At 39.9% G+C, this 25,812-nt stretch overlaps 1 protein-coding gene across 6 annotated transcripts in view; it reads right to left on the bottom strand.

Annotated features, from left to right (window-relative positions):
• Positions 1-25,812, bottom strand: part of MKLN1 (muskelin 1) — a 322,457-nt gene that overhangs the window by 179,551 nt on the left and 117,094 nt on the right. For 2 of the 6 annotated variants that reach the window (XM_071221698.1, XM_071221696.1), the window contains 2 exons: positions 21,120-21,254; positions 17,980-18,116 (listed from right to left, as the gene is read on the bottom strand). In XM_071221698.1, the coding sequence (XP_071077799.1) occupies positions 17,980-17,987 (8 nt within the window). In that variant the 5' untranslated portion in view covers positions 17,988-18,116; positions 21,120-21,254. Of the gene's footprint in view, positions 1-17,979; positions 18,118-20,834; positions 21,069-21,119; positions 21,255-25,812 lie in introns of those variants that run through there. The other 4 variants (XM_071221697.1, XM_071221700.1, XM_071221699.1 and 1 more) reach the window with 4 other exon arrangements.

Raw genomic sequence — 25,812 nt, 5'->3', positions numbered from 1 at the left:
TTAAGAGATTGGTTACCTCTGGGTAGAGATGGGATGAAAGGACCTTCTTTTGTAACTAAAACATTTTATTTATTTTTTAAAATTGCTGGGTGGTGGGGAGCATAAAGGGACTAAAAGGTAATGGAAAAAATATACTAAAGATTAAAAAACTCTTAAGTACATAGGGCAAGCTGTTATAATTTATGAAATCTGGATAGTGGATATATGTCTCACCAGTGACTCTGAAGTCTTTAAACAAGAGTAAATCTTTATGACCTTGAATTTGGCAATGGTTTCTTAAGATATGTCACCAAATACTGAAAATAAAAGTTTGTTTATAGGGATAAGTCATCCCCCTAAACACACATGACACTACTCAGCCCTCTCAGTAATGTATGTGCTTTTAGTTGTTTTTCATTAACGGGGGAGTTGTTATACAGATTCACACACTCTCCTACTCAGATGTGCTTCTGACCTCCTGGATTTGTGAGCATCCTCAAGAGAGTCAGAGGTGCAATGGAATGAAGCTAGGGATCAGTCCACATCTGGATAGCATTATTACAATAATCAGAGATTCCCAAACGTAGCTGAAAATCAGAATCGTCTTATAAAAATTTTAATGTTGTTGTTTGTGCCCCAGCCTCTGAGAATGATACAACAGTTCTGAGGTGAAACCCAGGAATCTGTATTTTTAATAAGCTTGTCAAGAGATTCTGATGATCAGCCCGATTTGAGAAATGAGGATAACTAACCATGAGACAGGATAGTAAGTAGTTAGGAAAATTCGTTGGCAGGTGGAATGGGGGAAACTCGGACATTAAAACCGACCCCATCCAGCACCCTGGGTCATCCACCTTCTTCTCCCTTGCATGACCACTCTCTTAATCATTAAGGCCTCAGGACAATGAGTTTCTGGCCCACATCAAATCACCTTAGGAACAAAGCTTTGGGTATATTGACCACAGAGACAGGGTTTTGGTCAAACTAGAGAAAACATCTAGGCATCAGTTGTGTTTCAGCTCCAGGCCCAGAAAAGCAGCAAAACCTGATGAATAATGCTGTGGCTGACATCAGGACCAGATTCAATGACTAGTGACCCCCTACACTAGCATCAACCAATCAGTAGAGACCAAGACCTAAAATGACACCCCTGGAAAGCTAATGAATATTGTATTGAGATCCTCCCCTGAGACCTCCCCTGAAATCCACACCTTTGGAAAACAGATAAAAACCCTTAAGAGGAAGGACCCAGGGCACACACACACTCTCTCCCTAGAACATGCCCACCACCCTCCCTTCAGGTGCATATCTTTGTTTTCTTTCTCATAAGTGCCAAGGGCCCTTCTTTTGCCTCTGTAACTTGTTTCTTGAGTCCACACAGTCCAGCTGGCTCACTTCTACCTCTGTGACCTTCTAAATAAACTCTCTTTCACTAGAGTTCTTGGCCCTGAATTCTTTCTCAGCCGAGCTCAAGGACCAAAGTCTAATACCACCACTAACAACCACGGTTATGTTTTATTAATGTTTTCAAAGAAGTGGGATGGGAAAAAGAAGCAAGAAAATTAAAGAAGAAAGGGAGGAAGAAGGAAGAAAGTGAGGGACAGAGTGAGCTTTCACATCCTTCCAACTCTATTTTTCCCTACCTCTCCAATCTTGAATGTCTCTCCAACCCTAAACTCTGCTAGAGCCCTAATTGATTGTAAGTTCATTTGGAAATTCTGTACTTCCCTTCACATTGCTATAATGGGCTATTACTTACCCAATAGATTTATGTCTTATATCTTGAATTAGGCTATTAGCTTATTCAGGACAGGGACCATATCTTGTTCACCTTTGTGTTTTCTATAGCAGCTAACATAACGACCTGAACAGAGTAAACATGACAGGGTACAAGATCAATATACAAAAGCCAATTGTATTTCTATACTAGCAATGAACAATCTGATCATTAAAATTAAATTCAATGCAATCCCTATTCAGATCCCAGTTTTTGGTTTGTGTGTGTGTCTGTGTGTCTATGTGTCTGTTTGGCAGAAATTGGCAAGGTGATCCTGTAATTCATATGGAAGTGTAACCCAGAATAGCCAAAACACCCCTGAAGAGGAAAAGCAAAGCTGGAAGATACACATTTGCTGATTTCTAAACCTACAAGAAAACTACAATAATAAAGGCATAGGCATAAGTATACACATATAGATTAATGTAATAAAATTGAGTGTCCAAAAATAAACCCTCACATTTATGGTCAAGTGTTTTTTTGACAAAGGTGCCAAGATAATTCAATAGAGAAGGAATAGTTTTTTTCTTTTTTTATTTATTGATTTGAGAGCAAGAGAGACATTGATTTGTCGTCCCACTTATTTATGCATTCATTAGTTGATTCTTATATGTGCCCTGACTGGGGATCAAACCTGCAACCTTGACATATCAGGACAACACTCTAGCCAACTGAGCTACCTGGCCAAGGCCTAATTTTTTCAATAAATGGTGCTGGGACAACTGGATATCCACATGCAAAAGAATGTTAGACTATAGCTCATACTATACAAATAAATTAATTCAAAACAGATCATAGACCTAAATGTAAGAATTAAAATTATAAAACTCCCAGGAGTAAATCTTTCTAAAGTTGAATTTGGCAATGGTTTCTTAAGATATGTTACCAAAAGCAGAACTGACAAAAGAAAAAAATGAACAAATTGGACTTCAAAATTAAAAGCTTTTATGCTCACGGAACACCATCAAGAAGGTAAAAAGACAGCCAGTATGGCTCCGTTGGTTAGGTGTTATTCCGCAAAGCAAAAGGTGGCCAGTTTGATTCCCAGTCAGGGCACATACCCGGGTTGTGAGTTTGGTCCCCAGATGGGCATGTATGAGAGGCAGCTGATCAGTGTTTCTCTCTCACATTGAAGTTCCTTCTCCCTCTTTTTCTCCCTCCCACCCTCCTCTCGAAAAAAAAGTTAGAAAGACTACCCACAGAATGAGAGAAAACCTTTGCCAAAAGTACATTTGACAAGAAACTTATATTCAGAATATAACTGAAACCTATTGTAACTCAATAATTGTAGAACCTATTGTAACTCAATAATGAAAACCTATTGTAACTCAATAATGAAGAGCCAACCCAGATAAAATATGGGCAAGCTTACAGCACTGTGAGAAAATAAATCTGTGTAGTCTGTGGTATTTTTGTTATGGCAGCTGCAGCAAATAATACAGTGGTTCTTCTCAATATGTAAGAATGACATCATGTTAAAAAAGGCCTATTCTTTGCATTATTGCATTTTGCAGGGTGGCATCTTTTGATCACTTGTGTCATCAACTGTTAGAAATGTGAGAACTCTCCAGAAGGTCAAGTACTGTGCAGTAGTTACCACGTACAGGCCCTGGAGAGCCCTGGCCTTTGAGAATGCCTTGTTCACTGACCCAAAAGAAGGTAAATTGGTAGAGATTGATCCAAATGTGCATAAAAATTGGGAAAATGTCATTTAAACTGATGTTTAATTACTGAGAACTTTTAATAACATGGAGAAGTGATTATAATATGGCAAAAGTAGGTTTACAAGTTATAATACAAATAATACAAGACTAAATAATACAAGAATAAACTCTGTGTCACATACTCACAACTGTAAACCTACTCTTGGTCACTCCTGTATAATATCAAGTAAAAACTCAGCATGCAAATGTAATATGTATGGAGAGAATCACTTTATCTGTATGATGATATGCATAGAAGAAAGACAGAATAGCAATACAGTCAAAATTAACATTATAGGTTATTTTGGGTTTTTTCTTTATATCTCTCTATATTTCTGAATTTTCCAAAGTGAGTGTGTACTATTTTTATAATCATAAAATAAGCTTGTATTTTAAAGATTGAAAATTGGGCAGAGAGAATATAACCCAATGCTAGTATTGAGAACTATCTTGGTAACAAAGTTCCGGGACTCATAGGTTGGATCTGAGTGCTGCTGGAACCCTGCTGCCCGCCTGTCCTCTCGGGATTGAGCCACTAGATGTTGCCCCAATGCCTGGAAATTCTCACTATGCTCCTGCACTGCCCTCGTTTCTAGAACAGGTCTCTGAGCACTGATCTGCCCTTCAGACCGCTAACCCCTGATTCTGAACTTAGGCTTTTCTTTCTGGACTCAGCTGCCCACCCCTCTTTCTCTACCAATGACTCAACTCAACCTCTCCCTCCCTCTCTCACACCTTTCTTCCAACTTTGTGTACTCTGAGGCTACCCACTTGGGCACATGATTGATTAGAGCCTCCGAAAAGTAACAGGCACAAGACAGAAGGAGGACAAGAGAAGGAAATAGTGAGAGAAATCCTTCTGAGGTTTCCTTCCCTGTGGAGGTTTGACACTTGGGATGCTCTGTTTAGTTTCTTGTTCCTCTTCCTCAGAGAAAGGGCTTAATCTGATTGGGGAATGGTGAAGTGTACACAGGGCATGCTCAGTTTAGTTCCTCCTTTCTTCCTCTTAGGTAATCTGCCTACTGTAGTGAAGATGCTCTGCTCCTCTGGGGGTCAGGGTCCCCTCCTGTCCCAACCCTCATCCCCAGAATGAGAAGGCCTGTCCTGGTCAAATGTTACCTGTGACTGGGTGAGTAAGTCGACCTCATTCTGAAACTCATTTGGTACTTAGTATCCCACTCTATCCCACAGTAAACAACAGTCAATAATAATTTGGTCTCCATCTGTCCACTCTCTTGTCTCACTTATCTTGATCTGAATCCCAAAATGGGGATTGGAGAAAAGAATGCTATTCCTGGAAATGTCTCAGGGGCCTGAAAAGCCTCTGTTAAGAGCTAACCGTGGGCCCAGCATGAAGAGAGCAGCTTTACATATGTTAGTTTATTTAACCTCCAGAGCAACCCCCAGTAGTTTACAGTATTTTCTCACTTTACATGAAAGGAAACTGGTGCTCAGAGAGGTTAAGAAAATTACCAGAGTTCTCACAACACGTGAGTGGCAGATGTCTTTCTGACTTCAATGCCCAAGCACTTTACAACAGACATTGTCTTTGGGTGCCACCACGGCACTCCTCGGGGACTGAGGTAGCAACCTCATCATCGCAATACTTCATCCTAACCAACTGAGCTACCAGTCGAGCAACATGCAAGGGAGGCAAAGTTGATACAACCAAAGGACAAAGAACAGGGTGATTATAAAACTCTAGACCAAAAACATCAATAAATATCTTTTCCCCCAAGATTTCTTAGACACTTTGAACAAATGACCTCCCTTGCTCCCTGACTTGTGCTCTGGCTTCCCCAGTTGTAAAATAATTTAATAATATCCTGTCCTTCTTAAGTCAGACCTCATGTCATGTTTCCCTGAGACTGGCCTCAGCATAGCTGTCCCTTCACCACCATTTGCTATTAAAAAACAAATGCATGTCATGTGGCCTTGGGTAGCACATGGAGTAAAATAATAATCATAATGAATAATGAATCAACCTAACAATATATGAAAACCAGAAGTAGGGAAATGATGAACAGAAAATGATATCAAAATGCCAACCGTAAGGGGTTGACCCTTTAAACAAACAAGCTGGAGATGTTTTGATCTGACCCCTGAAGGACAATCAGCTGGAGGGCTGAACCACAGTCACCGAGAGAGCTAACAACTCCCCGGATGCTAAGGGACCGGGCAGCATTTCCAGGAGCTCAAACCACTGCTACTTTCTTCTCATCTTCCCAACGAAAGCTCAAAAGTGCAAGGGCACCCCACAGGTCACGGAGCACATTCCCAGTCGTCCTCCAGGGAAATTTGATGCTGAAAAATGGACCTATTCCAAAGTAGTGGTTCAAGCCAGATGAGGAATTACAGAGAAGACAGCCTTCTATGGAAAATACCCTGCCTCCAAATCCCCAACGTCTTCATTAGAGAACTGAAAACGCAGGCATACCAGCTGGTCTCCACTGCTACGAAGCACTGTGGTGCAATAGAAAGAGCAACGCTACAGGGCTGGCAAACAAGAAACTAGCCTTCTAGTCCCCTGCTCTGCCAAATTTTATCTGGGTGACCTTGGCTGAGGCACTTGGCTTCTCTGGGCCTGACTTCCCTCACTTGTTAAATAAGGTTTGACTAGACTCTGATGTTTTCTGGTTCTGAAATCCTATCTTTTGTCTTTGGATTATAATCTTACATTTAAAGAAAATTAAAGCAGGCTCTTAGGTATGTGTTTCTCAGAGATCCTGTTATTTCAGTGGTCATGCCTTTACCTTTTCAGTAATCTTTACTGGCTTCTCTACTTCCACAAAATTAAACCTAAATTCTCCAACATCGCATTCAAGGTTCTTTGTGATCCGCCATGCCTATGCAGCCATCCTCCCCTCATGCCTGCCAATAGTGTATTTTATACTCTGGCAATACTAGACTACTTATACTTGCCCATAATACCTCTACTGCAATATCAAGTATTTATTGAGCATGTACTCTGTGCTAGACACATTGGTAAGCCTTTGTACATCTGTTCACTTTGCTTAGACTGCTTCATATTAAAGTATACCTTGCTTCTGTAACAAATAAGCTATATAATGTCAGTCAATTAACACAATAGGAGGTTATTTCTTAGTCACTTAACGATCAGTGTGGCAAACAACCTTCCACCCAGAATCCTTCTATTTGCAGCTTTGCCATCCTCAAAGCTTCAGTCCTTTCTCTTCCAGAGCTAAAAGCTGGGAAAAAGAAGGAAGAAAAGGCACACCTACTTCTTAACCCAGCCCAGAAATGGTGCACATCCCTTTAGTAAGAACTGGTTACCTGGCTAGATATATAGGATTTGGAAATTAGTAGGGCACTTCCCAGAAAATTGTCATACAATGGAATGAGAAAGCACAAGTCTTTGATGATCAACCAGCCATCACACACCCTTTCTTGACTTGTCTACTTAGCAAAGGCTTATTCACCCTTCAACTCCAAGTGCTACTTCCTTTGTAAAGTCTTCCCTGACCTGTGTAGACAGATTCAGGTCTTCGTTTCCTATCCCTCACTGCACTTTTCACGTTTCTCCATTGTGACAGTTACCATAGTGTACTGTGTGGTTTGCATGCCAGTCTACTTAACTGCACCATGACCCTTGAGGCAGGAATCTTGTCTTTTCATTCTTGTATTTGGAAAGCTGAGAATTGTGCCTGGTAAATAGTAGTTTTACAATGGTATTTAATGAATTAATGAATATTATCAGTAGATGAAAGAATAAATGATTATCCTACAGAAACAAAGCTGGTTTTTACACAAGAACAAAGGTCTGAGTTTAAAAAACAACTTTGTCATTCAGGGTCATCTAAAATGATAAAAAGTGCCCTGGCTGGTGTGGCTCAGTTGGTTGGAGCATTGTCCCATAGACTGAGAAATCATGGGTTCGAGTCTCAGTTGGGGCATATGCCCAGGTTTTGGGTTTGATCTCTGGTATGAGAAGGCAACCAATTGATGTATCTCTCTCACATTAGTGTTTCTCTCACTCTCTGCCTTCCTTTCTCCCTAAAAGCAATGAAAAATGTCCTCGGCTGAGAACATTTTTATTTTTTTTAAAATAAAATGCTAAAAAAATAAGCTTCCCATAACAATTGCTACACTTGTAATTAATATTTTGCATTATTATTTATTTAAAATATATCTCTCATAAACTCCATGAGGGTTAGGGACCTTACATGTAATGTTCTTCACCCTGATTCAGGCATCTAGCATACTGTCTGGCACATAGTAGATACTCAGTATTTCAGAAGGGATGAATGGCTAAAGAAGTGAGTAAGTACATGAATGAAGACTGCATCTTTAATCACATGAGCCATATAGTAAATGCAGAGCTTGGATTACAGGAGGAAAGTGTGGATGGGGCAGTAAAAACTCACCACCACGACTTGAAGAACAGCATGGAGTGCACATCATTACCTTGTATAGTCCATGTCATCATCCTCTTTATACAAGACGATGAACAAACATTATTGGAGGAAGCTAAAATCTCAATGGGAATAGTAGCCGATGAGTTAATGAGGACAAATGGATGTCTCTAAAATGGTTGCACTATGAGATCGCCTTTGTAAATTGGTTGCTGAGAGAAGCAGGAAGCAAATGTGCAGGCAGTTACAGAGTCATGACGACGGTGAAAAAATACATTGATTGAGAAAAGACAAAAGCTTGTTGTCATAGTTTTTGAAGAGGCATTGAGACAGTTCTCGAAATGTTTGTAACACATTTATTCTTCTCATAGGTCCCACGTGACAAAGTTTGGTTTAGATATTGCATATGGCTTTGGGTGGATCAGTTTGCAGACTCTGTCAGGGGAACCTTCTGACAAGAAGGGCAGCGTGCAAGCGCGTGGGCAACTTCCAATCGGAACCTCTGCATGGGCTTTGATCCAGGTATCTTGAACCTCTGGGAAGTCCTATACATAAAGAAGTACATTTGCAGTGTGGACTGATTTGTGGTGGTAATGAGGTTGGTGCTGATGTTGACAGGTGGGCTTTTTCTAGAAACTGACCAAGCCATTAATAGTAGGGCTAGGAATTCAGTGACCTGAAAATAGCACAGTACATTTTCTTGCACATCTTTGATGATACACAAGAACAAAACTATTGGCCTGCCTCTAGGAGCTATCTGTCTTTCCTGTGAGCTGGGCACACAGCTAGACTGTACTTGCCAGCTCTCTTGAAGTTAGGCAGAGGCACATGACTGAGTTATGGCCACTAGAATATGATGGAAGTGATAAATGCCAATTCCAGGTCTGGCCTGTAGGGGAGCTACGTCCCGCAGAGCCCTCCCAGGCACTGCAGATGAGAATATATTTACCAAGATATGATCTGCCTGGGAAGGAAAAGCTGACCAGTCTCTCAGAGGAGAAGGGCCTTGAGCCTCTTTCTCAATGGGCTTTTATTCAGTTTAGTTTGCATAGATATACATAGCATGCATGTAAAGCTCATCAGTCAACATCCAGACAGTAATGATCAGAGAAAGGAGATCAGGTCAACAGATAACATTAGTAGGATCACCAGGGCCTTTTGAGTCAGGGTCTGGTAGACAGGGTAACGCCAATTTGCCATGAAACCTGGAGAAAAAAACTTATTTTGTACTTGGACCCTTAACATTTAAATTGACGGCATTCTTAACAAAGCAGGTTTCACAGGATTTTATGCATTCTTTCTCAGGTCTGATTGCTCCTGGAAACCTCCATCCCCGCACAGGGCTGTATCCCCCTTCGGCATTGTTTCAGGCCTGAATCAGGTGGGGGAAGCAAGGCAGCCAAGAGATTAGGAGACTTTTTACAGAAAGAATGAGGACTCAGGCTACACAAAGCCAAGGGGTGAGGGTCTTTTGTCCCTCCTCCATAATCCCCTAAGTCCTTCCCTGATGGCCCCTTCACAATTACGCCTGTCTTAGGTTGTTCCTTCCTTGAGGAATCTTACTCATCATTGACTGTCCAGCCATCCTCCAGGTGCCAAGCAGGGTGAAGTAAAGGGGGCAGAGGCTGCGCCCCTGGCAGGAGTGTTACAGAGCAGAAGGCGGGGGTGGTTCACGATAAATTATTACAGAAAGGATTCCCCCTTTCTGTCTCTGGATGTTCCTTCCCCCACGCCCACCTGCTAGGTTCGCAATGCCCGCCGCCAGAGGAAAGACGTCTCTCAATGCCAGAGACTGGTGAAAAGGAAAGGAATTGTTTATTTAAAAGTTACACAAACTTAGAATAATGACCTAATGTCTTCAATAAGATACTAAAGTCCTCTAGAATACCCACAGATGCACAGTCCTTCCCTCTCCCCGTGCCCAGTCCGGGGTACCATGTCTCAGGAAAAGAAGTAGAAGTCCGTGATTCAGGCTCCCGGCACCATCAGCTGTGTGGCTGCTGCAACCTCCAGTTAATCCAAAGCCGTGTGGCACCTTCTCATGGCCCACCAGCAAGAGTCCTCTCTCCCCTTTCTCTATGGCTGCAAAGTCTCTCCTGCTGCCTAAGCCGCGTGGCAAGAAGAAGCACTCCAAAACCTCGTGGTCCTCTTCACTCTCCTTCAGAACCGCGTGGTCCTTTTCCCCATTTACTTTGGAGCCGAGTGGTCTCCTCCTTCTCCCCCAAAACCTTGTGGCCCTCCTCTACTACTATGGAGCCGCGTGGTCTCTCCTTTACTTCAGAGCCGCATGGTCTCTCCTTTACTTCAGAGCCGCATGGTCTCTTCTTTACTTCAGAGCCGCATGGTCTCTCCTTTACTTCAGAGCCGCACGGTCTCTTCTCCTATGGCTGCCGGGCCTAGGTTTAAATCCCAGCGCCCAGCTTCCTTTGCAGCCCCATTTCCGACTCCTCCTACAGTCAGCTACACCTGCCAGCATCCCCGTATTCTTCCAGCTTTACTGGGCTGCCATAGTAAGTCTGGGCAGGTGTGGCCCCATGGCATGGAGCCAAGCATCTCCATGCTCTCACGCAGGCCCTGTAACCAGGGGGAGTTACTTCCCAGTCCCATCTTGGGTGGAAGTCACTCCCATCTCCCTGGCTCAAAGCAGGGCCACAGCTATTTAACATATCTATGAAACCAGTTAAAGGTTATAGATATGTTAAATGACCGTGCCTGGGGTTAGCTGCAAAGCTCTTGCTACCCAAAACAGCCTCTGAATGGCCCTGTTCCATGTGTCCCATCCCCCCCCCCCCCCCCCCCCCCCCCCGGCTCAGGCCTTGGGGGGTGAGGACATCCTACATACATTTTTCTAATATTTCCTGGACACCCCGAGTCCTGGACCCCATTACAAATCCCTTCTTGGGGCCCTCCTCTTGGCTGCACCCTGCTTCAGGAGGATAAGTTTTGTCTCCTTAGTGGCTTATGGTCCCAAGGTCCCCTAGCTGTGGGGCCTTTTCTCCTGTCATCAAGGTTACAGCTCCTGAAACCAGGCAGGACGGTTCCCAACACTGGCCTGTAAAAAGCCTCCTGTGCAGTGCTCAGTATACCCTTTCCCCACCTATTGGTGAGGGGAGAAGATTCTGAGAAAGGGGAGGAACATAGAATCTAAGTAGGAAGGGTCCTATACCCCTGAATTACTGAACAGAGACTGACCACCACATTCCATGCCCTTCTACCCCTACCAATTCATTTTGGACTGTGACAAGAACAGTACATTTTGTTGGGTCAAACCACTGAGATTTTAAAGTCATTTGTTATAACAATTAGCCTATCTTGATTAATACAACGCTAGCCCTATTTCCCAACTTTCAAGTAGGAAGAAACACTAGGGGAAATTTCTGGACTCTCAGAGGATTGAGATAAAAGAAGGTATCAGAGAACAAACTCAACATCAGGGAACATTGCATGTAATGGGATTCTGGAGTTAATTTAAAGCCTTATAAATTCCCACAGAACCGAAGCCATGCCTGCTAGCCTCTGCTTATCTAACCAGTGCCTTCTGAACATTTTCAGATTCTTAGGAGAACAGTGAATAACCATCATCCAACTACTCATTATATGTAACCCCCAACACAGCCTATTTGATTTACTATGCTTAGGGTCTGTCTAGTCAGATAATACCACATGTAAAACCTGCCTTGCTTTTGCTTCCCCCCACCCCCCTGCCAAACATGGTGATTAAGAAGAAGAAAAAATAAATTAGTAAGTAACTTTGTGTTTGGAGATATATTTTTAAAAAGATCATACAAGGTTTGTTGAGCACAGTACTAATGGTCTCTTATGTGGGAGCCAAGCAAGCACTGTAGCAAAAATGAAGTCTTTGGGTGCTTGCCTGAAGACGTTATTGGGAAACTTTTGTTTACTTACTAGACTTTAAAAATTAAATCCTTCTTCAAGTAGCCTCCGGGTGTTGAGGATAATAAATAAAGACGTGCTGATTGAAAACATTTAAAAAAAACAACCTGTTACAGCCGTTAAAATAACGGGGTAAATTCAGCCTAAAACAGAATATTCCAAAATCATTTGGCCTGTCCAACAGGAACACCAAACTTAAAAGCTGCATTCTACGGTCATCTCTCTAAAGATGCTCCACCAAATGAAATGTAGCAGGGTATGGGAGAAGGGCTCTCTTAAGTGCTAGGTAGCTTCTGGCCCTTAGTTATAAACCTGAGCCCATTAATAGAAAGGGGGCAATTGCTCTCCCTATCTTGGGAGTTCCTAGAGAAAGGGATGAACTGGGAGATAGTCAAGGCCTAGAGGGAGGAAGAGGTAAGAGATTTATAAGAACATCTCATTTTTAGTAGAGTCCCTTTGGGGCTGAGATGGAAGACGTGAACTTGGGCCAGTACTTTTCTCTTCACGAAATAAATTCTGTTGTCCATTTTTCAAGGGATGCAAACTAAGCCATAATGATCCTTTAACTTTCTTCATCTCTTCCCCAGACTTCATCTTCTTTCCCTTTTCCCATGGCACTCCATTCCTTTTACTTCCCACCTAAGATCCCAAGTTTCCATAAACAGTTAGAAGCTAGGAGCAGACCTGGTACTTCTTGAAGCTCATCACCAGAGCTAGTCAAAAATCACATAGGAATCCAGCAGAGGAGCTAGTGGGCTTAAGGATGTGTAGCTAAGATGTTTAGGGAACTGAGTATCCCCCTCAAGTTAGGATTCATTCATTAAGACAAAAGATGTGCAATCTCCTTATACATTCCCTAGTCAGAGCCCTCGGGCCTTGGCAGGAGTTCTTAAAGGGGGGCTGGTGTTGCTATGTAGAGCTATGTTATATTAGTGCTTCTCAACCTCTTCTCTCATAGCTCAGATTCATTTTTCTCCCAAGAGCTTTATTCTTTGAAAGATTTTTATCTGCTAAATAAATTACATTTATAGAGAAAACATATTAAGTATTATTAGGTACCAGGTATTGTATTACTGAGTGGTTTACACACATTATCTAAAATCATCAGGTCATCTGAAAAATAGAAATTATTGGGTTGGCCAAAAAGTTCACTTAGTTTTTTCCATACGATGGTTATAGTAGTGCTTTAGTTGTATTTAACTTCATTCTAAACAATTTTGTTAGACTGTATTGTGACAGCTGTCATATCAGCATGCATTTAAAAGAACTTACCAAAATTGGTGAATTTTTACGCAACCGTTTAATATTGAAGATGGAATAAAATACACAATATTTTCAGCTTATTATGCTTTATTATTTTAAGAGAGGTAAGAACACAACTGAAACAAAAAAAATTGTGCAATGTACAGAGAAGGTGTTGTGACTGATCAAACATGTCAAAAGTGGTTTGTGAAGTTTCTTGTACTATTGACATTTTGGCCAAATAATTCTTTGCTGTGGGGCTGTCTTATGCGTTGGAAGATATGCATGAGTTTAGCAGTACCCCTGGCCTCTTCCCACTAGAAGCCAATAGCAGGAGATAGCTGACATACTCAAAATATCCAAATCAGTAAAGGTATTGGTGAAAATGGTGTCTTTTATTTTATGAAAAAACTAAATGGACTTTTTGGTCAACCCAATATTAGTCCCATTTTACAGAAGAGTAAACTGAGATTCAGATGTTGAATAAATATCGCAAGCCTTATTGTTAGAGACTAAATTCTGAGTGGGCTCACCTCTACACCCATATTCTTTCCAGTATACTCTCTCTACCATATAGAAAACAACATACAACCAACCAGAACTTCTTAGTATGAAGATACAATCGTCACAATGAGTTAGTGTGACTTAATGTCCTCCATCTTCCAGCCCCTCACTCTTCCAAAAAGGGAGGGAAGCTTTCCATTATTCAGTCATCCTGTTTAGGCTTGCTGTGAGTACATATACGAGGTATGTCCAGAAAGTATCCAGCCATGCACTATGAAATAGAAAGACATTTATTAAAGAAGACACAAGATACAAGAAACATTGTACATAGGACAATGATGCCTCAGTCCCCTTCAGAGTAGGCACCTTGGGGCCTCACACGGTTCTCCCAATAGCTATCAGCTACCCCGTTATATTTTCCTGAATCTCATCAACAGTCTGAAATCTCTTCCCTTTCAAAGGTGATTTCATTTTTGGAAAAAGCCAGAAGCTGCAGGGCACCAAATCTGGGCTGTATGGGGCTGAGTCCCCTGGGTGATTTGATGTTTTGCCAAAAAACTCTGTACAACACATGACGCAGGAGTGGGTGCGTTGTTGTGATGAAGCTGCCAGTCACCAGCTGCCCATAGCTGTGACCTTCTGAATCAACCAAATAGTTTCTGTGGAGGAGTTTTCAAGCTTAACGCAAAATCTGATGCAGACTTGTTGCTCTATTCACTCAGGCATTTTGAATGGCTTGGCCACACAGTACATATGTTCACTCAATGGCATCTACTGCCCCCACGGACTACTACAGTGAAGTTGTCATTGTTCACACATTCCAGCCTTCTCTCCTTGGATTCCAGGTTAAATCAATGTCGTGCAAACCATTCTTATTATATTAACAATAGCTGGACTTTTTCCAGACAGACCTCATACAATGTCTTCAGGCTTTTTTGAAGTACTAGGCATAGTTCAAGTAATTTCATTATTATCCTTATAGAACACCAGGAGCCTAAAGAATCCAGACGGAACTGGAGCTGGCGGTCCAAAACAAATGGAAGTCTGGCAGACAGTGTTCAGAACACAGTTTAGGCAAAGACCTCCTCCGCTGGATTCCTTCTCCCACTCCACTGATTCTATTGAGTATACCATGGGCTGATGTGAGGCAGGGAATCCTTAAGGAATACAGAAATTTGGTGAGAACTGCAGGAGTCATGGAAGAATGACAGTCTAGGATGAGTGATGAAGGGAAGAAAAAAGAATGAGTGAGGAAGGAAAAGGACAAGGAGAGAAGCAGAAGAAGAAGAAAAGAAGAGGAGGAAAAGAAAAAGAGAAAAGGGAAAGGATGGCTGACCCTTTTACACTGGTTTCATAAACCATTGGTGGGGTCTTCACCAAATATGGTAATTCCCAACTGGAGGCAATGGGAAAGTGTTGCTCGGTTTTTTAGTGGGCTGTTGTTGAAGAACTATTTCCTCAAAGGACCTTCACCACCTCCCTACCCAACTGGTAACTTTGAAGCCAGAATTTTTAAAAATTACAGAGTAAATTAAGAAAAAGGATATCACTAATTCCAGAAGTAAAATGAAAATTGTTAGTCCAGTATCTTACAGTTAAGTTCTGTCCTGCTATGCATAAAATTCACAACTCCCTTATCTTTGTGTTAGCTGAAAAACAAAATAACAAACACACACACAGTAACAAAAACTAAAACCCAGCTCTGGGTATCCAGAAATACAGAGCAACCTTGAGCAGAGTTTAACTGACTTGGATATTTAATTGCTGTAAGACAAAAGTGTTTACACGGAGATTAAAAATAACTCATTTTCCTTAGAAACCAAAATTCTTAGTTTAAATAATGAAATCCTTTAACTTAGTTACTTGTATTTTAAATGGATCAGTTATTTAGTTTATAGTAGTTAAAAGATAAGAGGTAAACATCAAAGAAAGTGAACAGAGGCATACATTGCATTCATTCTCCTTACTCTAAAATTTAAACAGTACTCTATTAAGAAACATCTAAAGATCTGTCTATTCTGGATCCAAAGAAAATTCCCTTCATTAATTTTTTATTCTAGAGTCTGAAGTGATTTTTTTTTTTGGTGGGGGGAGGAGTGGAAGGTGGACAGGGAGTTATTGTAAAATGCCATAAAAGATTCTTCTGTTTCAGAATTCTCAAAGTGTTCTGACATCTTTAATAAGTGTTAACAAAAAGATCTATTTATCCATCGTTAAATTCTGGCTGATGATCAATTTCAGAGTACCTTCTTCTGGGCCCAGAGAAAAAATAGTCTCTGTTAAGACTTCATATTTTGAAAATGTCAGCCTTGATTGACCACCCTCAACAATAAACTTGAATTCGTGTGTCTACTCCACAAAGAGCATAAAGCCTCAGTCTTAATCCTCTTATCCTTTATACAGGATAAAGCCCCTCTCCTAGGTGCTAGGCAACATCTCAGAGTTCCTTTATCTGAACATTTGAAGTAGAGATAGTCATTTTAAAATGATGCAAGTAGTCAAGAATCTATTCTTAAAAACCCATTTTTAAAGAGGTTGTCATCACCTCTTAAGCCCAGTAACCAACGTGAGCCTCATCAGTAATGGCACATCCAGACGTTGTGTACAGCCTCGCATGACACAGTAGAACTACACGGTGTTACCTGTGAAGAATTCTTACCAAGAAGTTTAACCTGATTCCTATCAAGCCTTTAGATCTAACTTCAAGCTCACAAGAAATACAGAGGACTGAAGAACAAGTTTAGCAACACCATGAGAAAACATCAGACAAATTCAGAAAGTGGGACATTCTACAGAACAATTGGCTCAGAGTGGTCAACAAGTCAATGTCATGAAAATAAAATGCATGTGGATTTGGCCAGAGGCGGCAGTTCTAGATTAGGACCCTTAAGAAACAAAACAACCAGATGAAATATGTGGATCTTATTGAAGTAACTATTTTCAAAAGATGTTTGGGGTAACTGGGGGCTTATTCGCAAAAGGTAGAGGGTTTGTTTGGGATAACGAAAATGCTCTGGAAGGAGTGGTGGTGATTGTACAATATTGTGAATGTGCTTAATGCCGCTGAATCATACACTTAAAAATGGTAAATTTTACACATTATATATTTTACCACACAATTTTTTAAAACGACATCTTGGAAACAAATAGGGAATATGTGAATGTAGATGGATAGTAAATGCTATTGAAAAATTACATGAATCTTGCCCTGGCAGATAGCTCAGTTGCTTGGAGCATCACCCCGATGTGCCAATGTTGCAAGTTCAATCCCTGGTCAGGGCACATATAAGAATCAACCAATGAATGCATAAGTCAGTAGAACAACAAATCGATGTTTCTCTCTCTCAAATCAATAAATAAAACAATTTTAAAAAAGAAATTATACAAATCTTGTTAAATATGATAATGAAATTGTATTTACCTAACAAAGATGTGTTTCTTATTTACAGATGAATATTGAAGAATTTAGGGGTGAAATATATACACACACATGTGCATACATATATATATATAATGTTGCTTTAAATTACTTCAGCATAAAAGAGAAAAAGGAAAAATAAAGAATATATGGCAAATTTTTGCAATTGTTTGATCTAGGTGATAGGTATTTTATGCTCATTATACTATTCTGATTCTTTTTCTCTATATACCAGACTTTTGCAAAGGAGAGGGGAACCATGGACAAATCACCTCTCTGTACAAAACCACAAACTGTGATTGGAGCTCTGATTGGAAACGTGAGTTACACTGAGGTGATACTCTCTGGAAGGGCCATACTTTCCAGTGGTAAGAAGGTGGGTTGCGGGGAATGACTGCTGGTGGCCATAGTCATGTGAGTCAAACAAAGGTCTTGCATATAAAAAGCAGCTAAAAGGAAGGTTCAAACGGGTGACAAAAAAGTGTCACTCCAAAACCAGTGTGCAGGAAGTCTGCACAAAGAATCATTGCTATCAACTAACACTGGCTCCCCAGCTACCCTCGACATGCTCCCCCAGGGTTTGGTCTGCTTAATAGCACTGAAAGGTCAGACTGTTGCAGTTCTGGAAACTAAACAGAGAGAAAAGGATTGTTTTCACCAAAGGTACCCTGTAGATCATTTCTCTTTTACAAATCAGTGCACCAGAAAGCAAGTCACTAGGTTGTGTCTCGTCTAGATCAGTATGAAGTTCATACTTATTCTTCTTTGTGAATAGAACTTTAGTGTACCCCGACTAGAAGTACACTCAGAAGAGAGGACAAGACGATTTTGGAAAAATAACCACTCAAGGCACCTAATAAAGTAAAGCTCTGGGAATGTAAATGGATGGCTTCCCCTGCCCACAATATCTTATAACGTCTGCAAAGCACTTCATTTATACCAACAGCCATAATCTTGCTATAAAACACAAATCACTTTAATAATTCTCCAATTTACTTCCAGGTTAAAATCTTACTCGCAAATCGCAAAATGAGCAGCTTTCTCTAAGGGTTTTTGATTTGCAAGGAAATATTAAGTATTCTTACTCACCAAGGCATTCTGCACAGGTTTGGTTTGAACCTGCCTCCTCTGCTACTTGCATCTCCACATCTCTGTCAGGAATCTTCCTCCAATTAGAGAGCATCTAGGAGAGGGATATTGACCTTCTTTGTCCTCTCCTTCCTATTCTGCAAGAAAAGACAGTATTCTCTGATTGCAGGCACAGGGTCACATTTATAGTGAGTCGGGTATCTTGGGCTTCCCTTCCCCTCTCCTCCTCTCCCTCTCTCACTCCATCTTTTTTGCCCCTCCCACCCCCTTTCCTCCACTCCCCTCCTGCTTTTCCCTCCCCTCTCCTTTTTTCTGTTTCTTCCTTCTAGGTGGCCTCAGTGTTAGGAGGGCATTTCTCTTCCTTGCAGTGAAGTTCAGCCATTTGTTCCTCCTCTGTTCTCCCTAATGCTCTTTAATTTTTTTTTTAACTTTTCAATTACAGTTAACACACAATATTATGTTAGTGTCAGGCATACAACATAGTGATTAGACATTTATATAACTTAATGAAGTGATCACCCCAATAAGTCTAGTACCCATCTGACACCATACATAGTTATTACAACATCATTGACCGTATTCCCTATGCTGTACTACCTTACATCCCCATGACTGTTTTTATAACTGGTATTTGTACGCCTTAATCCCTTAACCTTTTATCATCATCGCAGCCCTCCTCCCATCTGAAAAGCATCAGTTTGTTCTCTGTACCTATGAGTTTGTTTCTGTTTTATTTGTTTATTGTGTTTTTTAGATTCTACAAATAAATGAAATCATGTAGTGTTTGTGTTTCTTTGTCTGACTTATTTTCCTTAGCATAATACCCTGTATGTCCATCCATGTTGTTGCAAATGGCAAGGTTTCATTCTTTTCTTATGGGTAAAGAATATTCCGTTCCTATATGTATCACATCTTTATCCATTCGTCTATGGGCAGGCACTTAGGTTGCTTCCATATCTTGGCTATTGTAAATAACACATGGACAGAACATAGGGGTGCAAATGCTTTTCATTACTGTCATATCACACCCAGTAAAGACTGATAAAATTGCAAGATTCAGGTGGCTTAGGGCAAGGAAATATGCCCTCTGAATCTTCTATCTTGGCTGTGAGATCTAAGCCAGTTTATTAGAGAGCTCTGCTTTAGCATTTTAGGTGCAACCTGTTTAGTGAAATATTACAGTCTATTGACTCTGTACTGTCGGGGGTAACTGTGGTACCTTGGCCAAGCCTGGGCTTAGGCATCCTTAGATCCCTTGGCCTTATAGTACATCATGTATTATGTATGTATGTATGTATGTATGTATGTATGTATGTCTCTCTCTATCTACCTGGCCATCATCTACCTCACTACAGGGTCCAGCAGAAGTAATGCCATTGAGTGTGGTGGGTGGGGGACATGAATGTCTCGCACAAGATGGACAGCAATTTGAACATTTCACCTAAAATGTCATATGGCGTGCTTGAGTGTGACAATGTTGTTACAGAATGACATGCTTATGATTTTGTAATAAAAGATTTTTATGTAATAAAAGGGGCGTTATTTGTGCCAAACCCTGTATATATCTACTTATTAAAATATGTATATCATACAATTTATACAAATTAAGGTATTAGCTCAATATATTTTAGTATATTCACAGAGTTGTGCAAACATAACCACAATCGATTTTAGCATATTTTGTCACCACCAAAATGGAACCTTGTAGCCGTTTAGCAGTGACTCCCATTTCCTCCTGACCTCCTCCATCAAACCTCAGCAATTAGACTTGCTACTTTACTTTCTATCTCTATAGATTTGCTTTTCTGGACATTTTATATACCATATTTTGCCATGTGTATTGCATAGTTTTTTGCTTAAATTTTTGAGGGAAAATAAGGATGTGCATTATACGTGGGTAGTACCTGAAATACCTTGTATCTGTTCTTGTGTTTAATAATTATTTGTTACATAAAATGTCTTGTACCATCTGTTCAAAAATAAATTCTAAAATTCCTTTATACTATAAAAAACAAGTACCTAAATAAAAATAAATAAATAATTGAATTAAAAAATTAAAATGAAAGTTTTTTTCCTGAAAGTTTGGGCCAAAAATGTGGATGTGCATTATACTTGGCAAAATATAGTAAATGGAATCAAGCATATTGTTTTCAAGTTTTATCTATCTTGTAATACTTCACTCCTTTTTATTGCCAAATAATATTCATCATACGTATGTATCATATTTTATTCAACCCTTCATTAGCTAATAGACATTTGGATTGTTTCTAACTAGGCTACTATGAATGCTGCTGCTGTGAACATTATGTACAGTTTTCTGTGTTGACATGTTTTCATTTCTTCTGGTTGTATATCTAGGAATGGAGTTGCTAGGTTATTATAGTAACTTTATGTTTAATCTTTTGAGGAATTTCTAGACATTTCCAGAGTGGCGTACTATTTTACATTCCCACCAGCAATGTATACAGATTCCAATTTCTCCACATCCTTGCCAGTCCTTGTAGCTGTCTATCTTTCTCATTATAGCTATCTTATGAGACCTGAAGAGGTATCTCATTTTGGTTTTGATTTGCATTTCCTTGATGGCTAATGATATTGAGCATGTTCTCATATGCTCATTGGAGTTTTTACATTTTCCTTTAAAGAATGTCTATTTAAATTATTTTCCCATTTAAAAACTGGGCTTATTTTTCTTTTTATTATTGAGTTATAAGTGTTCTTTATATATTCTACATATAAATCTCTTATAAGATATAGGATTTATAAATATTTTCTCCCATTCTGTATGTTGTCTTTCCACTTTCTTACATTTGAAACATTGAAGTTTAAATTTTGATAAATTTTAATAGTTTTACCTCATATTTAAGTCAATGTACCATCTTGAGTTAATTTTTGTGTGTGGTGTAAGGAAGGGGTCTGTTTTCATCATTTTGCATGTGGCTATCCAGTTGACACAGCACAATTTGTTGAAAGGACTATTCTTTCCCCATTGCGTGATCTTGGCACCCTTTTCAGAAATCAGCTGACCATAAATGTGAAGATTTATTTCTGGAGTCTCTATTCCATTCCACTGATCGCCTCATTCCAGTTTTACACTATCGTAATTAGTCTTCCAACTTTGTTCTTTTTTCAAAACTCACCTGATCGTCAATTCAGGGTTTATTTCTGAACTCTCTCTATTCCATTCTATCGTATCTCCTTATGTTAGCATCATACTATATTACTGTCCTCCAACTTGTTATTTTGCAAGATTTTTGGAATCAGCTTGTCAATTCCTGAAAAAAAAAAAAGACAAGAAAACAATTCAGCTGGAATTTTGATAGGGATTGTGTTGAATCTGTAATCAATTTTGGTAGTATTGCCATCTGAACAATATTAAATCTTTTGATCCATAAATGTGGGCTGTCTTTACTTTTTTTTAGGTATTCTTTCAACAATGATTTGTAGCTTTCAGGGGGAAAGTTTTGCATTTCTTTTATTAAATTTACTTCTAAGTATTTTTTCTTTTTTTTTGATATATTTATTGATTATGCTATTACAGTTGTCCCATTTCCGCCCCTTCACTCAACTCCATCCTGCCCATCCCCTCCCTCCCACATTCCCCCCCTATAGTTCATGTCCATGGGTCATACTTATAAGTTCTTTGGCTTCTATATTTCCTACACTATTCTTACCCTCCCCCTGTCTATTTTCCACCTATCATTTATGCTGTTTATTCTCTGTACCTTTCCCCCCTCTCTCCCCCTCCCAATCCCCTATTGATAACCCTCCATGTGATCTCCATTTCTGTGGTTCTGTTTCTGTTCTAGTTGTTTGCTTAGTTTTCTTTTGTTTTAGTTTTAGGTGTGGTTGTTTATAACTGTGAGTTTGCTGTCATTTTTACTATTCATATTTTTTATCTTCTTTGTCTTAGATAAGTCCCTTTAACATTTCATATAATAACGGCTTGGTGATGATGAACTCCTTTAACTTGACCTTATCTGAGAAGCACTTTATCTTCCCTTCCATTCTAAATGATAGCTTTGCTGGATACAGTAATCTTGGATGTAGGCCCTTGCCTTTCATGACTTGGAATAGTTCTTGCCAGTCCCTTCTTGCCTGTAAGGTCTCTTTGGAGAAATCAGCTGACAGTCTTATGGGAACTCCTTTGTAGGTAACTGTCTCCTTTTCTCTTGCTGCTTCTAAGATTCTCTCCTTCTGTTTCATCTTGGCTAATGTAATTATGATGTGCCTTGGTGTGTTCCTCCTTGGGTCCAGCTACTTTGGGACTCTCTGAGCTTCCTGGACTTCCTAGAAGTCTATTTCCTTTGCCAGAATGGGGAAGTTCTCCTTCATTATTTGTTCAAATAAGTTTTCAATTTTTTGTTCTTCCTCTTCTCCTTCTGGCACCCCTATAATTCGGATGTTGGAACGTTTCAAGATGTCCTGGAGGTTCCCAAGCCTCTCCTCATTTTTCCGAATTCTTGTTTCTTCGTTCTTTTCTGGTTGGATGTTTGTTTCTTCCTTCTGGTCCACAGCATTGATTTGAGTCCCAGTTTCCTTCGCATCACTATTGGTTCCCTGTACATTTTCCTTTGTTTCTCTTAGCATAGGCTTCGTTTTTTCATGTACTTTTCGAACAAATTCAACCAATTCTGTGAGCGTCTTAATAACCAGTGTTTTGAACTGTGCATCCGATAGGTTGGCTATCTCTTCCTCGCTTAGTTGTATTTTTTCTGGAGCTTTGAAGTGTTGTGTCATTTGGGCCATTTTTTTTTTTTTTTGGTCATGGTGCGTCTGTTACTTTAAGGGGCGGAGCCTTAGGTGTTCCTGGGGTGGGGTAATGCTGGTCGCTGTATGTGGGGGAGGGGCCGAGAGGGAGCAATGGCGCCCGCTCCACCGGATTTCAATATTTCACTCCGCTACCCACAATCAAACTGGGCCCCTCTGGTGCTGGTTCCTGAGTGGGTGGGCTTGTGCACGCCCTAGGCCCCTGTGGGTCTCTCCAACGACCTCTCTTGTGAGGCTGGGAGTCTCTCCTGCTGCCGCCCCAACCCTCATGGGCGTTCTCAATCAGAGGTTTGAGGCTTTATTTCCCTGAGCTGGAGCCCTGGGTTACGTGGTCTGCTTCGCTCCCCGCCATTCGTCCAGGTTTATCTGTGCGCGAGTGTGGGGTTGCGGGGTCTGCTAGTGTTTAGACTGCCTGCCCTGTTCATCCCACACTCAGCCAGTCTCGGTCCCACCACAGCAACCCGAGTCCTCTCCGCCCCTGTGCCCATCTCCGCCCTTCCTACTGGTCTGGATGTATGTTTCGGACTTCCTTGCCGTTCGTTTTTCTGTCAGTTCTGGTTGTGCAAGGAGGAGGCGCAGTGTGTCTACCTACGCTGCCATCTTGGTTCTCCTCAGTATTTTATTCTTTATGATGCTACTGCAAATGGAATTGTTTTCTTAATTTTGGTGGGAGATTGTTCAAAGCTAGTGAATAGAAATACAATTGACTTTTATATATTGATCTTGTACTCTGCAACCTTGCTGAGCTTTTTTTATTAGTCCTAACAATTTTTTAGTGGATTCCTTAGGCTGTTTTTTATACTCAAGATGTCATCTACAAGTAAAGATACTTTTTCTTCTTCCTTCCCAATCTGGATGGCTTTTATTTCAATTTCTTGCCTAATTACCCCAGATACAACCTCTAGTACAATATTAAATAGAAGTGGCAAGTGCAGACATTCTTCTCTTGTTCCTAATTTTAGGGGAAAAGCATTTAGTCCTTCACTGTTAAGTGTGATGTTAGCTGTTAGTTTTTTATAGATGCCCTCTATATTAAGGAAGTTCTGTCCTATTTTCAGTTTGTTGAGTGTTGTTATCATTAATGGATATTAATTTTGTCAGATGCTGTTTTTCTGCATCTATTGAGATGATCATGTGGTTTTTGACCTTTATTCTATTGATACAGTGTATTACATTAATTGATTTTTGGATGTAAAGCCAACCTTAAATTCCTGGGATAATTCCCACCTGATCATTCTGTATCATCATTTTTTCTTTTTTTAAAAATTATAGTAAAATACACATAACATAAAAGTTACCACCTTGAACATTTTGAAGTATACAGGTTAGTGGTTTTAAATATGTCCATACAGTTGCACAATCATCACCACCATCCATCTTCATAACTTTTCATATTGTAATATTGAAAGTCTGTTCTCAATAAATAATAAATTCCCATTTCTCCCTTCCCCTGGAAACCACCATTCTGTCTCTACAATTCTCTAGAGACTTCATAGTAATGGAATCACATAGTATTTGACATTTTGTTACTGGTTTATTTCACTTAGCATTAATATCCTCAAGGTTCCATGTTGTAGCATAGGTCAGAATTCCCTTCCTTTTAAAGGCTGAATAATATTCCATTGTATGTATATACCACATTATGCTTACCCATTCATCTGTCAAAGGACATTTGGGTTGCTTTCATATTTTACTATTGTGAAAATGCTGTAAATATAGATATACGAATATTTCTTCAAGACCCTGCTTTCAATTATTTTGGGACTATATCCAGAAGAGAATTTGCTGGATCAAATGGTAGTTCTACAGTATTTTTGAGTTTTTGGAGAACCTCCCTACTGTTTTCCATAGCTTCTGTGCAATTTTGCATTCCCACCAAAAAGGTCCAATTTCTCTATATCCTTGCCACACTTGTTTCCTGTGTTTTTTTGACAGCAGCCGTCTTAATGGGTATGAGGTAGTCTTATTATAGTTTGATTTGCAGTTTCCTAATGATTAGGAGTGTTGAGCATCTTTTCCTGTCCTTATTAGTCTTTTGTGTATCTTCTTTGGAGAAATGTTTATTTAAGTCCTTAGCTTATTTTGAATTGGGTTGTTTGTTTTTTGTTGAGTTTTAGTTCTTTATATATCCTGGATAATAATCCTTTATCAGACATATGATTTGAAAATATTTTCTCTAATTCTGTATGTTGCCTCTTTATCCTGTTGATTGTCTCTTTTGATATACAAAAATTTTTTATTTTAATCTGTTTTCTCTTTTGTTACCCATGCCTTTGATATCATATCCAAGAAATCATTGCCAAATCCAGTGTTGTGAAGTTTTTGTCCTATGTTTTCTTCTAAGAGTGTATAGTCATTTTTATATGTTGCTAGATTCAGTTTTCTTGTATAATGTTGAGAAGTTTTTACATCTACATTCATAAAGCAATATTGTCCTGTACTTTTCTTGCGATGTCTGGCTTTGGTATAAGGGTCACACTGACCTCAAAGAATGAGTTGGGAAATGTTCCTTCTGCTTCTACATTTTGGAAGAGTTTATATTTTGGTAAAATTGAACAGCGAAGTGATCTTGGGCCTGGGCTTTGAACCAATTTCATTTTCAGTAACCAAAAATGACGATGCCTGGGTAGGATGAGACTTAATTCTAGCTTAAATTATATAGACTGTGAGCAGAAGATCAGAGCCAAAAATTCTAAGTGTTCCACTCCTTTTTCTTTCACAAATTGAAACATTTAGTGAGGGAAGAGATAAGCCTTTGTGATTTTATTTCCTCATCCAACAAGTATAAGGTGTTTAGAAAATGGTGTTTATAGACCCCGGCTCAGTCCAGAGTTCACAGATTCAAAACAGCAATAACTCTTAATGCCCAGACAGATACTTCCCAGATGCATAATGTCAGCCACAAAAGACAGCAAGAGGGAAAAGGACCGGGCCAGGGAAGGTTTATGAAAATCTCTCCATCCTAAATACAATTGTCATTATTACAGTCCCTGTTTGGGGACCAGTAGTGAGACAAATACTTTAACACAATATACTGGGAACTAGAGCTTGGAGGATGTTGAC

This window comes from Desmodus rotundus, chromosome 6, assembly GCF_022682495.2.
Source record: "Desmodus rotundus isolate HL8 chromosome 6, HLdesRot8A.1, whole genome shotgun sequence".
NCBI lineage: Eukaryota > Metazoa > Chordata > Mammalia > Chiroptera > Phyllostomidae > Desmodus > Desmodus rotundus.
This window is presented reverse-complemented; position numbering and strand designations above follow the sequence as displayed.